This window comes from Seriola aureovittata, chromosome 8 (assembly GCF_021018895.1).
Source record: "Seriola aureovittata isolate HTS-2021-v1 ecotype China chromosome 8, ASM2101889v1, whole genome shotgun sequence".
In the NCBI taxonomy this organism is placed as follows: domain Eukaryota; kingdom Metazoa; phylum Chordata; class Actinopteri; order Carangiformes; family Carangidae; genus Seriola; species Seriola aureovittata.
The window spans coordinates 19944284-19961587 of NC_079371.1; the positions used below are offsets into that span (position 1 = coordinate 19944284).

At 39.6% G+C, this 17304-nt stretch overlaps 3 protein-coding genes across 4 annotated transcripts; 1 reads left to right on the forward strand and 2 right to left on the reverse strand.

Moving 5' to 3' along the window:
- Positions 1–5300: 5300 nt before the first annotated feature.
- On the forward strand, positions 5301–8279 carry nkx2.5 (NK2 homeobox 5). Its single transcript, XM_056383248.1, has 2 exons — positions 5301–5863; positions 6563–8279. The coding sequence occupies exons 1-2, from the start codon at positions 5494–5496 to the stop codon at positions 7174–7176; spliced, it is 984 nt and encodes a 327-aa protein (XP_056239223.1). The 5' UTR covers positions 5301–5493; the 3' UTR covers positions 7177–8279.
- Positions 8280–8823: 544 nt separating this feature from the next.
- bnip1a (BCL2 interacting protein 1a) lies at positions 8824–14168 on the reverse strand. Its single transcript, XM_056383727.1, has 6 exons — positions 14071–14168; positions 13071–13163; positions 12404–12495; positions 12080–12184; positions 11812–11930; positions 8824–11580 (listed from the first exon to the last, which is right to left on the reverse strand). Exons 1-6 carry the CDS (start codon positions 14149–14151, stop codon positions 11384–11386), a joined length of 687 nt encoding a protein of 228 aa, XP_056239702.1. The 5' UTR covers positions 14152–14168; the 3' UTR covers positions 8824–11383.
- Positions 14169–14574: 406 nt separating this feature from the next.
- Positions 14575–16878, reverse strand: atp6v0e1 (ATPase H+ transporting V0 subunit e1). 2 transcript variants are annotated; one of them, XM_056382456.1, is made up of 4 exons: positions 16671–16878; positions 16096–16143; positions 15096–15219; positions 14575–14959 (listed from the first exon to the last, which is right to left on the reverse strand). In XM_056382456.1, exons 1-3 carry the CDS (start codon positions 16772–16774, stop codon positions 15126–15128), a joined length of 246 nt encoding a protein of 81 aa, XP_056238431.1. In that variant the 5' UTR covers positions 16775–16878; the 3' UTR covers positions 14575–14959; positions 15096–15125. The 2 variants fall into 2 exon arrangements, with proteins under 2 accessions (XP_056238431.1, XP_056238432.1); XM_056382457.1 differs by having other exon boundaries at positions 14575–14956; positions 16671–16877.
- Positions 16879–17304: the final 426 nt, after the last annotated feature.

A 17304-nucleotide genomic window follows, 5' to 3' on the forward strand; every position in this document is an offset into this window, starting at 1 on the left:
GGCCTGAGGAAAGAAGCTTGTACTCGTGTTTCTGTGTTGGTCTTGGCTACCGAGGCATTTTCCAGAGACTGTAGTCTAATAGTAATAGAGAGTAATGGTCTATTGCTGGTTCTGCAGAGTGCGGACTGCAGTTCTGTACTGTGCATACAGGAAAGAAGAGAGGTGCGGGGAGCGACGTGCAACAAAGGTCCCTGACTGGACTCGAACGTGGGATCTTGCAGTTCATGGCAGGTGCCTTAAATTGCTAAACCACTATTCCTGCATTACAAACAGGAGGTGTGGACTTTGAAAGATGAGGCATCTACCAGGCAGCTTAAGACTGATAAAAGATGCTGTTGAATTGCATTATGGGAACTGCAGGAACCAGTGTTTTTGGAGCTTGACTCATGCTCGGGCTTCTGCTGCTTCAATTTTAACCATTAAAACTTTAATATGTCTTTTGTTATTCCCTGTTGCACAACCAGTCTGCATATGTCAACATAGCACAACCTGTCCCTTAAAATCCATTCATCAGCTCATGAGCTACAACACAACAATATCCTACTACTGACCTCAAACATCAGCTGTAGAGGGCCGTAGACAAAACTAAATCGAGGCAGAGTAAGATCCATCCTCTTATGTCCCCTGGGGGCCCTAACATCACCTTGAACTCAGCGGAGGAGTGTGTGAAGCCTTGCCAAGCCTATGAACATGACCTGGGGAGTGTGTGTGAGGGTTGTGGGAGGCAGGTGGGAGGAGGGAGAGGACAGAGGGTAGATGAAGGGGATGCTGCTACCGCCATCACAGACAAGACAAATGATGCAAAGACAGATGGCTCTCGACATAGCTGCCATATTCAATTACTTTCCAGTTGCAATAAACCTGACTCCGGATCAGCGGATGCTTGTGATTGTAGTCATGTCACATAGTGTGATTGATCTCTGCCACAGCTGAACCTCCCCTACCATCATTTTCATAATAAAAATCTGCATTATCATTAGAAGTCAAGGAAGTAAATGGACAAAACCAAAGTTAGGCTGTGTTCCTGCAGCAGCCACATGGTGGTGGTGTAACTCAGAGTAGAGTGGTGGAGAGGATGCAGGGGCAAGGGTCCAAAGATTTAACTCATCAGTCAGTAAACCACATCAATCGCAGTCCACTAATATTATGTGAAACATCCAGGGTGCAGCAGAGATGGAGACGCAGCATGAGAGTGCAGTTGCCAAGACCTGACCTTGGGCTAGAAGCAAATTTGACCGTATCGCCAATTAACTGATACATGTGGGGATAAGGAAGTACACTGTGAAATGAATCATATAAAGACCTCTTGAAAAGAAAGATGGAAAAACAGGTGGTGATATGAGTTTCCACTGTATCAGGCTACAGACCTGCTGGGTCACACGAGAGCTGTGACGTCTGATGTTTTGATGGGAATCACTTCAAGGTTTATCTGTAATTTGAAGTTGATTAATTAGTGAATTAATTAATAGACATTAATTTAATGTAATAATTCAAATTCAAGTCCACTCAATATTTATGGTAGGTTCACCTGCAGAAAGCAGGAAACAGGAAACAGATTTATTTTGTTAAAAATGTTAACGTTGACATTAATGATAAATTCATGATGATTAATGATGATTCACAATGATTCACCAGATTCTTCACAGAAATTTACGGTATCAACATATCAAATATATTCAGATAAGTTTTAATTTTGAATTAATTTAATTTCAAAGTTGAACTATATTAGGAGGTTTTCTTTTGAATGAATGCTGCATTTCACCATAGTTCTCACCTGGACCCTGGGACATGGAAAAAATTCTAATGACTAGAAAATACAATGTCAATATCAGAATAAAATAAAATACAACTGTATTACTTACTTTAGTGGAGTAGTCTTAAATGGTTAGGAAACACTGGTATTTTCTTCCGTCTAGATTATTGTAACTCCATTTTCCTTGTAAGAAAACCTCTCATCAGAAGGATCTTGATATATCCAAACAGAGTACGCCGCTGCTTTCAGAAGTTGCCAATGAAGTTTACAGTTTTTGCAGATTTAAACATTACAGTCCTTAGTTCTGTAGGCTATTAGCCAGGATGTGTTGTAAGTCCTTCGCACAGGCTCTTCTGGCTGTCCCAGGTTCCAGATTAAAGACATCAGGAATGGGCTTTTTATTTTTGAGCTGTGTGATCAGAAGGATTCACAGTGTGTTCACCTATTCACTATTTTAATTAGTCAAGTATAAATGTTTTATTGAATCTCACCATATTCTGCTATTTTACATGTTATTTTGGGTTCTTAAAATCGAACATTTTCTAGTGCATTTAACATTTCGTTTTTTTTTAATTTTATTGTGGGATCTCTAGCTTCTCAATAATGTATGATGGTGTGAAAGCAACTACTGTACATTTGCTCATGTATTATATGTTAGCAACATGTTGAGACACTACATTTACTCCTCCACATTTGAACGGAAGGTTTCATTTTATTTACTCAATAAATCTAATTACAGATGAAATAAAGTTACTTTGCAATTTAGGATTACATGTAAATTATAATCAATATTATTAAATATGAGGTAAAACAGTTTAAACAAGCCAATAGTTAAAACGAATGCCAACTGCACTAAAACGTTAACAAAGTTAACACAGTAATAATCTTTTTAAATGTTATATGATATGATAACAATGCATCTAAACCAATAATTCAAAAAGATGCAATTCCTCAGAATGAGTACTTCTTATAATGTTTACATTTTACAATTTATTTTTGTATTTTTTTGCAGATACAAAGTTTTGAATGCTGGAGTTGTCAAGTTGTCACAGAGTTTTAGACAGGTCTGCTCTGTCCACCTCAGCGCCGACATTTTTCTATTAGGGCGAACCAGTTTTTGTGGAGAAAGTGTAAAACGTTTGCTATGTCATTCTTTTTTTTTTTTTTTTAAAGTATATTTTTTTGGGCTTTTATGCCTTTAATGGACAGCACAGTGGAGAGTGACAGGAAACGGGGAGGCAGAGAGAGGGGGAATGACATGCAGTGAAAGGCCGTCCGATGCGGGATTCGAACCGGGGCCGACTGCAGCGAGGACTGTAGCCTCTACACATGGGGCGCCTGCTTAAACCACTACGCTACACGGCGCCCTTGCTATGTCATTCTTAACCGGATTATATCTTAATGAGCCCGTTCAATCCCAATTAGTCTAATTACCAAACCGTTAATGGATGTAAATCACCCAAAGGCCTCCAGGGCAGAGAATACCAGCCCATCTTAAGGCGTCTAGGAACGACACAAAAATTTTAATTTTGCTCTTTCGCTCTCTCTCTCTCCCACACACACTCTCACACACACACACACACTCTCTCTCACACACACACACACACAACACACACACACACACACACACACACACACACACACACACACACGAAGAGGCTCCCCATTACGACACTCAACCCTCAAAATACCCACACGTTCGTGCAGCGGAAGTTTTTAAGCAACCTTATCTAAAGCTTTATCTGAGTTGGAGATGTGCTGCAGAAAGACGGGTCAAAGGGGACCGCGGGCTGCTGCAGGACGACGCATTAGGGATGTGAAACACATGCCAGACCTGTCATGTTCAATTTACAGTTGACAGAATAGTTCACAATCCAGTAGATGTGAAGATGTATTTAATTTGGTGGATAATTTATGAGGCAGCCCGCTGGATACATCGTTTGAATTTTCAATTTCTTGTTTCCGACTGAAGACAGAAAACGGGGGGAAACTGCTATTCCACCAAAACACTGCACTCAAACTGCGCAAGGCGAGTGGAAATCAATCATGATGAAAACATTTTCCCATGTCTTGCGTTTCGCCCCTGTGCGTTTACTTTATTTCGCCAATTATTACAGCAAGAGCCGGGCCAGTGTTGACTCTCAGTGAGCCTGAGAAAGATTTTACGGCCATTCATCAGCTGGCGACGCGCACAAATAGTCTTTAAAACTATAAACACCATCGCTGGGTCGGAGACAGGGGGACCCATTTACCCCGTGGCTGTGCTAAACGCTGAAGATAAAACAAACGATAATACTGTCTGTCTCCTGTGACCGTCTCCACAGGCATTAATAGCAGGTTTAGTGCCAACCGTGCGGGGGGAAACACATGGAGGCTATGCGTCATTACGCACAGTTGTCTCCATTTTTACTGCTGCACGGGGAAATGATTTGCACATTGTTATTTCGATCTGTGAATTGTATGCTGATTGTGATCTGATGCTTAATTGACATCCTCTCATCAGATTACATCCCGAAGAATGCACCTGGAGGTGATGTGTCTTGCTCCTTGGAACTTTAAGTTGATCACTTGTCTTGGAATAAAACAAAAATTGATCAAAATGGTCAAATTAAAAAGCTTAAAAGCAATCATGTTTATTGGTTAAAACTTGGGTGTCATATATGACACTTCTTCAGGATAACCTGGCCTGCAGCGTGGGTGGGAAGGTATGTGTGTGCGTGTGTGTGTGTGCGTGTGTGTGTGTGTGTGTGTGTGTGTGTGTGTGTGAAGCAGGTTTGTTGTCATCTGTTATCACGTCCTGATAAGGCAGACAGTGGCTCCAGAATCTCTTGGAGGCAGACAGCAGAGTGTGTCGCTCCTGGTTTCAGATTCTGTGTTCAGGGACTCAACCTGTTGTCTGCTCGCCTCTTTTTTTTCTCTCTCTTTTGAAGCTCGTCTGCTCAGTTTCCCGTCGGATGAGGCTAAGACCGACACCCAAAACACACACGCACGCGCACGATCAGGCTCAGCAGACACATTGACACCCCTGTTAATTCCTTCCACTGACCTAAATAATGCTAAGTTTATCTACTTGGTTGTTATTACAGCATTTTGATACACACCGAGTTGGATAAATTATTTCTCTTTGCACTTGAAGATGTGTGTAAACATTCGCCCAAATAGTCTACTGTTGTGTAAACTGGAAACGCGTTTCCATTGTGCGTAATGACGAACTACAAAGCTGAAAATTATCCATATTTATATTTTCAAGTAATTTGATAATTTTATAAATCATGGCTATTGTAAACCAAGGCAGATCTGTCCATTGGGATAGAGAAAATCACTGACTGATGAAAAATATTTAGAACAATTTATTTTCCTTTGCAGTGCGAATAATAAGATGTGCACTCGCTGGGTGTTTTTGCAGTGGATGAACACATATAGGCCCATAAGTAACATCAGGCCTAACGTGTACCAGATATCACTTTACGTCATGAAATGGGAGTATCAGTTGCTCCATATAGAGGGACCCGCCGACTCCCCCCTCCCTCCCCTGCGTCACCGGTAGGAGAGGGAGGCCAAGAAAAAAGTTTGGAGACAGGGTTGACATTCAAAATGCACACTTCACTCAAGATCACTCTGGTATACCAAACTAATACTTCAACCCAGTAAATATTACCCGGAAGGAGAGGGGGTTTGCTGACGTCTTTTTGCTGCTTCCATATGACAGGTTAATAGCTTTTCTTTTTGAGTTCTTGGCAATGTTTCCCAGTCCCAGCACATCCACTCCCTTCTCTGTAAAGGATATATTAAACTTGGAGCAGAGTCATGACGTTATGGTGTCTTCCTTGGACGTTTCTTCACGTATGGACTGCTGCAGCACCGTGCCGATCTCCTCCTCCTCATCCTCCTCCTCCTCTTCTTCTTGCATGCTGGCCCGCCTGAAGCAGGAGCCTCTCCGGGACATGTCGTCCGCCGCCGCCTCGCTGTTTGGAGAAGACCTCCACGAGTCCAGAGCGGGCAGAGGCAACGCGCTCAGCTTTGCTACCACCTTTTATGGGAAATCCTTCTTAGAGATGGATATAATTAAGGATGGGAAATCAGACGCGTTTGTGGGGAAACGCAGAAAAGGTGAGTTGATGAAAGGACAACTTTTTATTTTTATTTTGCAGGCCTGTGATTAGGCCTATACTGACTCATGTTATTTGATGTGTGCAAAACGCCACTGATAAACTGAAAACAACTCCAAAGCAGCCAACTCTAATAGGATTATATTCTTCTTTTTCAGGACACAGACCTTTAAACGGTATCTTAACATGTAAATAAAAACTAAATGTTTAGTTGATGTTCAGGATTTCCTTGTAGGCCTGTTATAGCCTACTGTTTACCGTTTATTAAGAAGAAATCCGTAAGAATAATACACAAGTTGCATCGGCATTTTTGACATCGATTATATTAAGTTATTTAATTACATGCCATATGCGTTACATGTGGGTAAATTAATTTTCCCCAAGATTACACTGAATACATCATGGGTGGCCATGCGAATTGAACGGTCAAACTTGGCAGAACTGGCACTAGCCTAGCCATGCTACTTAATATCATAAAATACAATAGATATATAATGCTGGTAATATTATTATTATTATTATTTTTGTTATTGTTGTTGTTGTTGTTATAGTTATCATTATTTTTTATTGGTGCTTTTTGTAATCTAATAGTTGTAGCAGCAAGAATGGGTCTAAAAATAAAATATCCATATGGCCCTATGTTAAGTAGTCACATCTGCAGATTTTTTTTCATGATTTTCTCTCTGTCTGGTTCCATCAGAGGAGTTCAGTCCGCCTGTCGAGCCTGTGGAGGATATAAAAACCGAGGATCCGGATCGACCCAAGCCCCGGAGACGCAGGAAGCCGCGGGTCCTCTTCTCCCAGGCGCAGGTGTACGAGCTGGAGCGCCGCTTTAAGCAGCAGAGGTACCTGTCCGCCCCGGAGAGAGACCACCTGGCCGGGGTGCTCAAACTCACGCCGACCCAGGTGAAGATCTGGTTCCAAAACAGGAGGTACAAGTGCAAGCGGCAGAGGCAGGACCAGAGCCTGGAGATGGTGTCTCTGCCGCCGCCCAGAAGGGTGTCGGTGCCGGTGCTGGTGCGGGATGGGAAGCCCTGCCTGGCGGCAGACACTGCCACCTACAACCCCTCCTACGGCGTGGGTCACATCAACCATTTCACTTATAACAACTATCCAGCTTTCAGTAACTACACCAGCCCCAGCTGCAACACAAACTATGCGTGTAACTATCCTGCAGCCACAATGCAAACTATGCAAGGATCCTCCAACAACGGGAATTACATGAACTTTGGGGTAGGAGACCTGAATAATGTGCAGAACACATTCTCCTCCAGTAATGGGGTCTCCTCATTACATAGCATTAGGACATGGTGAAGCAGGGACAATATATCAAATACTCGTGTTACCAACTCCATATAACGGGATTATTTTCCGACTGCATGCATTTTAAACGTGTCAGGATATTGCAGAGTTTCTGTAACTTCTCTTATATTTGATGACTTACTTTTGGTAGTTTTTTTGTTTTCAGCACCAGCTTTTCTCTGAAGAGCTACATTTTCATTTATTTTCGTGACATTAGAGCACAGACATGTAATTTGAGCGAATATTAAAAAAAAAAACACATGCACAAGGTGCAACTACACAGTTCTTGAAATGTTTTGATTTAAATTTAAAGTTTAAATTTGCAACCATTTTCTATTTTATTTTCTTCAGTTTTATTTTCTTAAAAAGATACGACAGTAACTTTTTCTCAGCGGTGGACGACGTAAAATACAATATCAATGTAGGCTATGGAAAATGATTAATTCAATACAGGCCATTATTATAATTAATATTATTGTTATTATTTCTGCCTTGCAAATATTTAATTCTTATTATGTGAAATTGAAACTGGCTCTGGCAGTTAATACCTTAATCATTAAAAAACACACTCAGAGAAAACAAAGACATTAGAAAACCATTAAGCATATGTATGTAGCCTAATAGTGATCTATAGTTATGAGGATACATACTCCATGCAGCTGGGTCTCCTAATAAGTGACATAAAGGAGTTTAACATCTGTACAACCTTGATATGGTTTGTGTCTGGTTAAAATGTTCAAGTGGCTGTTAGGAAGCTTCCATCAATATGCTCAAATAGGGTTAAAAGGTTGTTAAAGTTTAGACTTTTTACAACCTGCTGTCAGACACATGTACACACGTGTTTTAAAGTTTCAGGGACTGAGGTGGCTCTGAGCCATGACCTTGACTTGTACTAAATGTTTAAAATCAGGTTCTAATAAGGAAATGCTGTTAATAATTCTATTGTATTTCTAAAAAAAAAATCTCATTTACATGAATTGAAATGTGTGTAAAAGTAATTTCAACACAGATTTAATCTGTCAAAAGCCACCGTGAAAGTCACCAGCCTTCTCTCTGTACTTGTAAATATCAGGACATTTGAGATGTTACCTGATCAAAGATATTTATCTATTTTTGGACAGTACAGTTGATTATTAAATGTTACTTCTTTGACACCTTGGGGAGTCATTATGTGTTTCATTTGACAGATTTGAATAGTGGTAGACTCAGTTTACCTGGACTCACACTCAGTGGTAAAACTGCACGGTTAATGTCAAGTAATAGTTAAATACTAACTGAACAAAACTGGTCCAACTGTGAAATTTACTACTTGAATGTGGAGTCGCTGAGATTCCTGATGTTCGCTACCGGTGTTTACAGTTTGGTGCCGTGTTCACTCCCCTGAGATCCCAAGCCACTTATCCAGATACGAACCCAAACACTTGATTGACACTATCGCGGTGCTAAATGCAAGAATAGACCAATTTGCTTGACAGAGAGCCTGAGGCCTCGGCTAAGTGTGCAGTTATATGAACAGGCTCAGAACTGGCTCTGCCCAACTGCCACCACTTTACCCCAGTAAGAGATGCTTAGGCATCTCTCAGGACTCTCCACACATACGCTGTTGTCTTCTATCTCATTTTAAGTAATATAAACCCACAAACACATGTGACACACATGTCAAACATCAAGCCAGAAGACTGTATGTTTATTGATAATCAATACTGACAGCATTTACATGTATTTAACATAATGGCAATGCCAGGCAATTCCAGAGAGGGTAGCAAGGTCATGTAGCTCCTCTGGTCACCCTCTCCTCAGAGGTGCTGAAAAGGCAATGTCAGATAACAGCGCCACACAAGCCTAAAAATATCCCCCCTCAACCTCCACTCACACTAGAATGGGAGAGGGAAACGGGTCGGAATAATCTGCTTTTCCGGGTCTTATCTGAAGAAAGGCAGGGATGCATGCTGCTCTATCTCTGCCAGTGTGATGACTGCTCACTGTTTTTCTGAGCTTTTCCGCTGCGCTGCAGAGGCAGGCTAACATGGGCAGAGACGGAGGAGAGTGTTCTGACTCTCACACTGAATAAAGTTTTTTTTGGTTTGTATGCCAACTGAATAAAACATAGGCACAGGTTTAAGTGCAAATACAGACCCGTTCTGATTACTGAGCTAGTGAAACACAAACAGCGAGTGAATGCAGATGGGCCTGGATCATAATAAAGTTAAAAAAAAACATTTAAATATATCTATTTTCAAAAATGGAATTAGATCATTATAATGTAATAATGATTATACCTTACAGTAATTATACAGTATTTCGTTATAAATAACAATTACCCAAAAAACATGTACATGACTTGTGCAATGACTTCATGATATCAGAGGAAAACTGTCAGAATGGTTAAAGGTACTTAATAATGTGAAGCAAGGTTAATGTATTAATGACTTTTTAATGCTAATGTGTGAAGGGATTGTAAGGTAAGACCTTCCCTAACTTTCTTGCTCACCTGTAACAGCCTGTGAACTGTTTTCTATGTAAAGGACTTGGGCTGAATTTTTTGAGGAAAATCCTAAGGATGTGGTGTTTATGCTGAGCTCCGAGTGCCCTCCCTCAGTGCATCTCTTCCACTGCTGTACAGCGCCAACAGTGTGCAACATTGCTAATATTAGCTTAGAAATGGAGACCCCTAATGTCAACAACCGATTCCCCCAGCACAAAACAAAACATCTGTTCTTTACTTTGTAGTTTTTATGTGCATTATCTCCAGTCTAACATTACTCATCCCACGCCTCTCATCTGTTGTAACTTATGTTAATTTAAGATTATTGAACATTAGTGCCTTGATTTAGTGAAATGAGAGTTGTGATGGAAACTATCACGTCAAAGATTAAGTGTGGAAATACTAAACGTTAGCGCTATCATCCAGCAAATTTAACTATGCTGACGTTGCTGAGCCTCTTGGTTGACAGAGATTGATAAAGCTGGCAAGCTAGATAACGCCGACATGTAATATAAATGCAGTGAATGAATCCTGCAATGAAAATGGATTTGATCAATGTCACTAGGCTATATTGTGCTAGCAATCTAGCTGACAACAATATTACGTTTAATAAATCCTATTTCAAAAAAACATGGGGGGAGAGTCTATAGTCTCAAATATAGTTTACAGTCAAACTGTAATAACAGTATAACTTCAGTTCCCTCATCTATCAACATGATGCTGGTCAATCATGTTCAGTCTTATATCTCACTTATATGTTTTGGCAGACACCCAGCGTCTTCGCTCACTTCTACCCTAAGGAGTGCGAGCATGAGCAACAGGACGGCGACTGCAGTTAGCAGCAACCGGTGTCATCAACAAGGATTTTCTGAATGTTACATACAGTACCTTTAAAACAGAAGTTACTGACAAATATATAAAACGAGTCCATTTTCCCAATCCTACCCGACTTTTTTTTAACTCCTTGTCAATATTGTTTTCATAACTGGCATTCATGCCAGTAAAAGCATGTTGAACTGATATCTACGGTGGTATTTGTTTTATGATAATCACATTAGATTTTTCCAGAAATATTTTCCTTAGAGAGTTATTTTTAAATTTTATTTTTATTTTGTTTTATCTTAAACCGATTCTTTCAACAGGAGAACTCACTGTGCGTCATGCTTAGACATGAGTCTTACAGCTCTCGGCACATTATCAGCATTCTTCACTAAAAATCTGAAGCAAACTGGTCCAGCAAATACAGTTTTTAGGTACCATTCTCATCATTGGTAAATATGAAAAGAAAAACTGTACTGGATGGTTCACAGGAATATGTAAAAAGATTTCTATGGGTCGTCCATCGTTCCTCGTCTGGCTTGATTGAAAGCAATGCACGGCATTACTGTCTCACTAACGAAAAACCTCTGACACAATGTGTGCCACCACAAGTACATCCTCTTGAATCACTGATTCCCTTTGATGAAAAAATGTAGACTAAAATCTTTTCAATAAATAAAACACTGCATGGAGCTATAGGTGCGGAGGCTTATCTTCCTCTTTGTGGACAATATTTCACCCTCAGAAGCGTCACAGTTCAGCGGAGTGAGCAGACCACATTCCTCTGAGCAGACACTAATGTATAATGTGTGTGTAACATGACACACAGCATTCAGAACTGTTTAAATCATTTGCGCTGACTATGGAAAGTACTGTAGTATGTGGTTGTGGGAGAGCTCCACTGAGGTACCTGGTCTACAGGAAGGGGAATAGTCTCTTCTTAAGGATGTAGAGAACTGTGGCGAGGAAGAGAGCCAATGCCAGGAAGATGAGCAGTTTATCAGTGAGCTCCCTGCGGTTGTACTTGGTGATGAGTTTCCTCCCGAGCTGGATGGTCCCCGTCATGGTTTTGAACTCCTCATTGGTCTCTTGGACTGTCCTAGAGGAGGTTGCTTCAAACGGAAGAGAAAACTGTTTTAAGCATAAAGCCTTTTCTTGAAAGGAGGGTGGGGTTGCACACATAATTAATATCAGTGGATATTCATGTCAGATGATGTGCATTAAACCAGGTTACCCTCAAACACTGTAAACTGGTTAAAGTTTAAGTTCAATAAATATGGTAGAAACAGGATAATCATGAATTTGTTAACACACTCCCTACTTGAGGTGTTTCCTTTACTAACCTAGTGATGTCATGGTATCCTCGCTCTGTTGAACCTGCTGGGCCATCATCCGGCTGATGCTCATAAGATTTTCTGTAATGTCACTGGTTGTCTGGGCCAAACCCTCTTTGGTCATTTTCCTGAGAAAGAGATATAAAAAAGATTAGATATCATTGTCTTCAGGCTAATTAAAAGTATCCCAGATGTGACACACAATGTATTCTTCTAAATACAGCCGTGATACTGTGAAAAATAACAATGTTACCATTAGGACACATTGGCTGCTCACCTCTGTCTCATAGTACTATCTGCTCCATTAAGAAGTGCCTGCTTTTCCATATTGTCTATGGACAGTTTGCTGGCAAGGTTGGCTTTCCTCCAAGCTGTCTGGTTACTGCAAATTATACAAAAATGAAAAAAAGCACATCTTGCATTTAGTAAGTTTTATTACATTTAGCATTCAGCAGGTTTAAGCAGGAACGTCACATGCTCCTCCCCCACCAGTTTAGCAGCATTATCAACAAAGAAATGTGACTATATGCACAACAGTTTACATTTCACTGACCGTCACAACTCAGGAGATGGAAGGATATTTCAAACTAAAAGACATTACCTCAGCATCTGTTTCTTGTGTCCCTCTACCTGACTGATCAAAGTTTGCTTGTCAGACTCTTTGTCTTGCTCCATCGCCATCTGCTCTAAGTCCTGACGAAGGAACAAAATAGCACAGATGTTTTCTGAGCCATCGGTTATTATGTTATTATTATTATTACAGAGATATATTCTATTTCTAAATGATCAACATTACAATTAATTGAAGGATGAAAAAATTGATATTTATTACACATATACTTATAACAACATTTACAGATATGATATCAGTCACTAATATTCTTACTCTGCCCTTGATGTCAGCATTAAGTCTGACACTGATTCATCAATAGGTTATGTACCAGTTTGAGTGTGACGCTCAACAGACTCATCTACTGATCCACTGCCCTTAACTAGCACCAGAAAACATTTTTATGCAGTTTTATTTTGAAACTTGTACCATTTTGATAAGGAAATGCTATTTTCCTGTTTAGTATTGACATGTGTCATTGGCAATTGATACACCAGTGCTGCTGAAACATTACCGCACATTAATAACCACAAATATGTCTCAATCGTAAAGACAAATAGCTGAATTTGTTCGGTTTCAGAGGGGTTTATACTGCACACTGTATCATTATCATGCACATGTCATGTTTACAGACGTGTTCACAGACAGCCTTTCTTACCTGAATTCGCAGTCTGAGATTGTGGAAACTCTTTTTCACATCTGCGTTCAGTTCTGTCAGCTTGCTCTGAGGACCTGTGCACTCATTAATATCCTGGTGACACAATGAAATAAGAATGATATAATGAGCTATACAGTCCATTTCTCCTGCATCATTGTTTGGTGAAGTCACTGGTTTAAACATGTTGCGCTCATTTGAGAATAAAAAAGAAACTGTGCTGCGCAGTAAGTGTTGCTTTCTCTGGAAGATTAATCTTAAGTTATTTTCGTGATTGTTTAACTTTAAAATCTTAGAAAAGAAAGAAAAACGCACGTCTTGCCCCTCAATTGTCTAGTTTTGCCAAGCCAACAGTCAAAAACCCAAAGATATTCAATTTACAATAATAGAAAAACTGAGAAAAACAGCAACACTGAGAATCTCAAAGCAGTAAATTATTTTAACTTTTGCTTGATAAAAGACTTCTTGTGAAATTGTTAATTCATTTTTGGTCAATTAATTAATTTAGCACCAACTGTCTGAAGTGAAATTTTCAAGCTGGACTACAATGTTACAAATGCTTCAAAACAAGACGTACACAGATGAATACTGTATAATGAGTGAGCTAATATAACTCGGTGAATTGGTTGTCCTAATTAAAGCACATTTAGACATTTAAAGCTCGGAATGAGTTTCGGTTTCCCTCCCAAACAGAATAAGCTGACGTTGTCGGTCTGTAAAGCCAATTTATTATGCTGGTCGTTTATTTCCCACCTCATACCATTGCCTTAGCTCGGTACGCACACTTGACAAGTTATTTTTGCTTGAAGAGAGATACGTTAAAGCGCTTTTACTCCACCGGGAGCTCGTGTCGGCGGAGCGGCTCGAGCTGTCGCTACACCGGCTGACTGCAGCAGCTGCACAGATGCTACTAGACTAAAACACGGTTCTCCTTATTGACAAGGCCAAACGCTCACATGTTGTAATCTAGCACTAAGTAGTCTTACCAAACAAATACTCGCACCTGGATAAGAGCTTTGATTTCCAAGTCATATTTGAGTATTTCTTGTTCACATATTCGGACGTGGACATCTGAGGACGCCATGTTGCCAACGTAGTCGACTCAAGCTACGGAAAGCAAGAAGTCTGTTTTGAACTGCGACTGGCAACTTTTCCCGTATAACCATACCCAATACAATTTATGATGTTAAAAAACAGAACATAAAACGTAATAACAGAACACTGTTATGTATTATACCGTTAATTATATAAATCTGTGAAATAATTCACATAAATGCATAATCTTTAACGTGGAAAAAAATCTTCGCAGAATAAAACCCTATTAATGGCATATTTTGTAAAGTAGCTAATTAAATTATTCTTATATTTGCACGTCAACAAAAAGGAGAAAAATTATTATTATTTGCTATATAATTATTTACTAAGAAAATTAAGTCATTACAATCAACATACTGGTATAAAGGTCACAAGCTCATAAATTAGGCAGAACAAAATCCAAAAGTTCCCATAGAGTTGATTATTAATTTATTGATTAACAACAATCATATTGATTACATCCAATGGTAATATTAACAGACAAAGAGAGGGCACATCAAACACATCACTCAACTATTTAAAGGCAAGCTCATTCTTATCAACAATAGCATTAACACAATATACATTATATATAAACCAAACAACACCAAGTGAAGGCTGCTTTAATTTCAAGTAAAGCACATTCAGTGAGATATCTCAGAAGTCCTTTGGGAATCATTTTTGTACAAGGCACCAGTGGGGGCATCACTCAATAATCACACAGGGATCTGAGTTTAAGGCGATTCAGAGGGAATGATCTCTGCATGGAGTGACTAGCAAACATCCATTGGTATGCAGCAGTGTCAGGTCTTCCCCTGCTGACAAACATAACAATTAACAGTTTTAGAGGAAAACCAAACCAATAAATAAAATAAATGATCTTCAGGCTACACATTAAAGTTACTACATCGAATGGAAATTCAGTGCTTTAGTGTTTCAGAGCAAGAAGGTTACCTGCTTGGTCAGGGGTCCTGGAAATGTAAATTATGGCCAGTGATAGTTCAGGTACCAGATGGTGTCAGTGGACAGAGCAGGCCCAAACAGTGGGTTCAGCTGGGCCAGAATTGCTATTAACCAGCTGGTGGACAGAAAGGATAGCAAGACCACAGGTATCAATACAAAACTTATCAGCAACAAAACTGAGCACTTCAAAACATATCCTTCAAAGCTCAGTGATGTGGGTCATTTCCTACTGTCTAACAAAAGGTCATTCTGAAATCGGGCCTTAATTTTTCATGACAACACATCCTGCTGTTAGGATTATTCTACCCAGCCTCAAACTGAGGGCCTTTGGGAAATGACTTCACTTGGCTGCAACACTGCTTTGTCTCTGCTGCCCTCTATTGCCCATCTGACATGTAACATGACACATGCACACTTGCACCTACTTGTGAGCATAAATATTTTATCACAGGACAAAAATACTATGTATATCCATAACAGTACTAAGTCAAATGACAATGTTTGTTGCTTTGACATTAATGAACAAATATTAATATGGAGGGACAGTGGAGAAACCACTGAGACTGAAGCAATGAGCACTTGTGGAAATGGGGGCCTATATTTCCTCTTTTATTTGGGCTGCAATTTAAGATTTGCCCAAGGTGACATCTTGTTTTGTCTGACAACAGTCAAAACCCCCAAAGTATTCAGTTTATTATCACATAGGACAAAGAAAAGCAGCAATCCCTCACATCTCAGGAGCTGGGACAAGGGAATATTTGATATTTTTACTTGGCAAATAACTTCAATGATTAATAGATTATTAAAGCAGATGCCAAATCATTTTCTGTCAATGGGATTATTCAACTAATTTTTCAGTGAATTATATGATAGCCCTGGTTCTTATTGACCCTCCATTGTTTTGGTTAAATATGTGCTATAGGTGTTTTAAAACACAGGCTACCACATTTTGTAGGAAGAAACCTGGTACATTTCCAGGAAAATTACTTACAACAGGTAGCAGCAAACTGCAGTTAACACCAGCATTGTGACAATCACTCTGTGGGAACAGCAGAAAAATAGTTTAAAGTGATATACTTTACATCTAATGAATCCATAAAGGGTTTCCAAATACATCACAGGCCATTCATTAGCCAACACAGCTTGATCTCGTGATAGAGTGACACAAAGGCAAATAAGGGAAGTTGCATTAGGCAGACTTTCCAGAGATGGAGTATATTTACTCTTGAGTTTGGTATCTTAAGGTAACAATATGAAAATATAGATTTATTGTAGGGAGAGAGTAGCATGAAAAGGTTACACTAAGTATGGAGCTTCCACGAACAGGAGGAAGTTGCTGTCAAATTAGCTTCAATTAGCCAACACAAAGTTTCACTATCTCGCGAGTAACGTTAGCTCACAGAGTTTAAATTACTTAAATTGTTCAGACAACGCTGGGAAACTTAATCAAAACAACTGTTTTACTACAGTGTAGGTCTACATGTATCAAAAAAGAGTCACGGGACAAACTACAATAAAAAAAAAAACCTAGCTAGCTGAAAGCTAAAGTGAAGCTAACAAACTTACCCTCTGTTTGGTCCTTTGGGGATAAACAGCGGCACTACTCCTCCAACAATGGCCCAAAACAGGGTCACCACAGACATGGCGATTACAAAACTTAGTTCCGCCATGATGGTGTTTTGTTTAAAACCAAGAACACCACAGAAGTAAAAACTTCTGACTTTAGATCAGTAGTCAACTTCTGTCCAGCTGCTTCTACGGCAGAGAAGAGGCAGCACGTATCACATGACCATTAACCAGAGGAGGGAGGTGACACTCAACACTCATGCAAAGCGCATGTCTGGTTACAGCCTGAACGTGGCCTTTTTTCTATTGCCCAGCACTTTATTTCATGTTATATAAATGCGAAAGCTTAACAGTTCATTAAAAATAGTTAATAATCACTATAATAACTTTTTTTGGATAAATAACATGCTGTTCAAGAAAATGCCTTTGGCAGATGCTCTTTGGTAATGTCGTTTCAGTGACACCTACTGCTCATTTAGTAAAATTGCACTTTTGTTACCACTACAACCAGTGCCGTTGTAATTAAAAATGTTGAACTGCTTTAATTCCACTTTTCACGAATGATTGTCTACATAAACCACATGTAACGATTAAGTCAAAAATGTCCTTATCAATTTTAGTGTATGAACCCTAA

Excerpts from the sequence above, each read along its gene's own strand:
- nkx2.5 (XM_056383248.1), top strand. The coding sequence starts at position 5,494 with ATGTTTCCCAGTCCCAGCACATCCACTCCCTTCTCTGTAAAGGATATA. Across the intron at positions 5,864-6,562 it reads TGTGGGGAAACGCAGAAAAG|AGGAGTTCAGTCCGCCTGTC; the intron begins GTGAGTTGATGA and ends TGGTTCCATCAG.
- bnip1a (XM_056383727.1), bottom strand. The coding sequence starts at position 14,151 with ATGGCGTCCTCAGATGTCCACGTCCGAATATGTGAACAAGAAATACTC. Across the intron at positions 12,185-12,403 it reads CACAAGAAACAGATGCTGAG|TAACCAGACAGCTTGGAGGA; the intron begins GTAATGTCTTTT and ends TATAATTTGCAG. Across the intron at positions 11,581-11,811 it reads GGATACCATGACATCACTAG|CAACCTCCTCTAGGACAGTC; the intron begins GTTAGTAAAGGA and ends TTCCGTTTGAAG.
- atp6v0e1 (XM_056382456.1), bottom strand. The coding sequence starts at position 16,774 with ATGGCGGAACTAAGTTTTGTAATCGCCATGTCTGTGGTGACCCTGTTT. Across the intron at positions 16,144-16,670 it reads CCCAAAGGACCAAACAGAGG|AGTGATTGTCACAATGCTGG; the intron begins GTAAGTTTGTTA and ends CTGTTCCCACAG. Across the intron at positions 15,220-16,095 it reads GCAGTTTGCTGCTACCTGTT|CTGGTTAATAGCAATTCTGG; the intron begins GTAAGTAATTTT and ends TCTGTCCACCAG.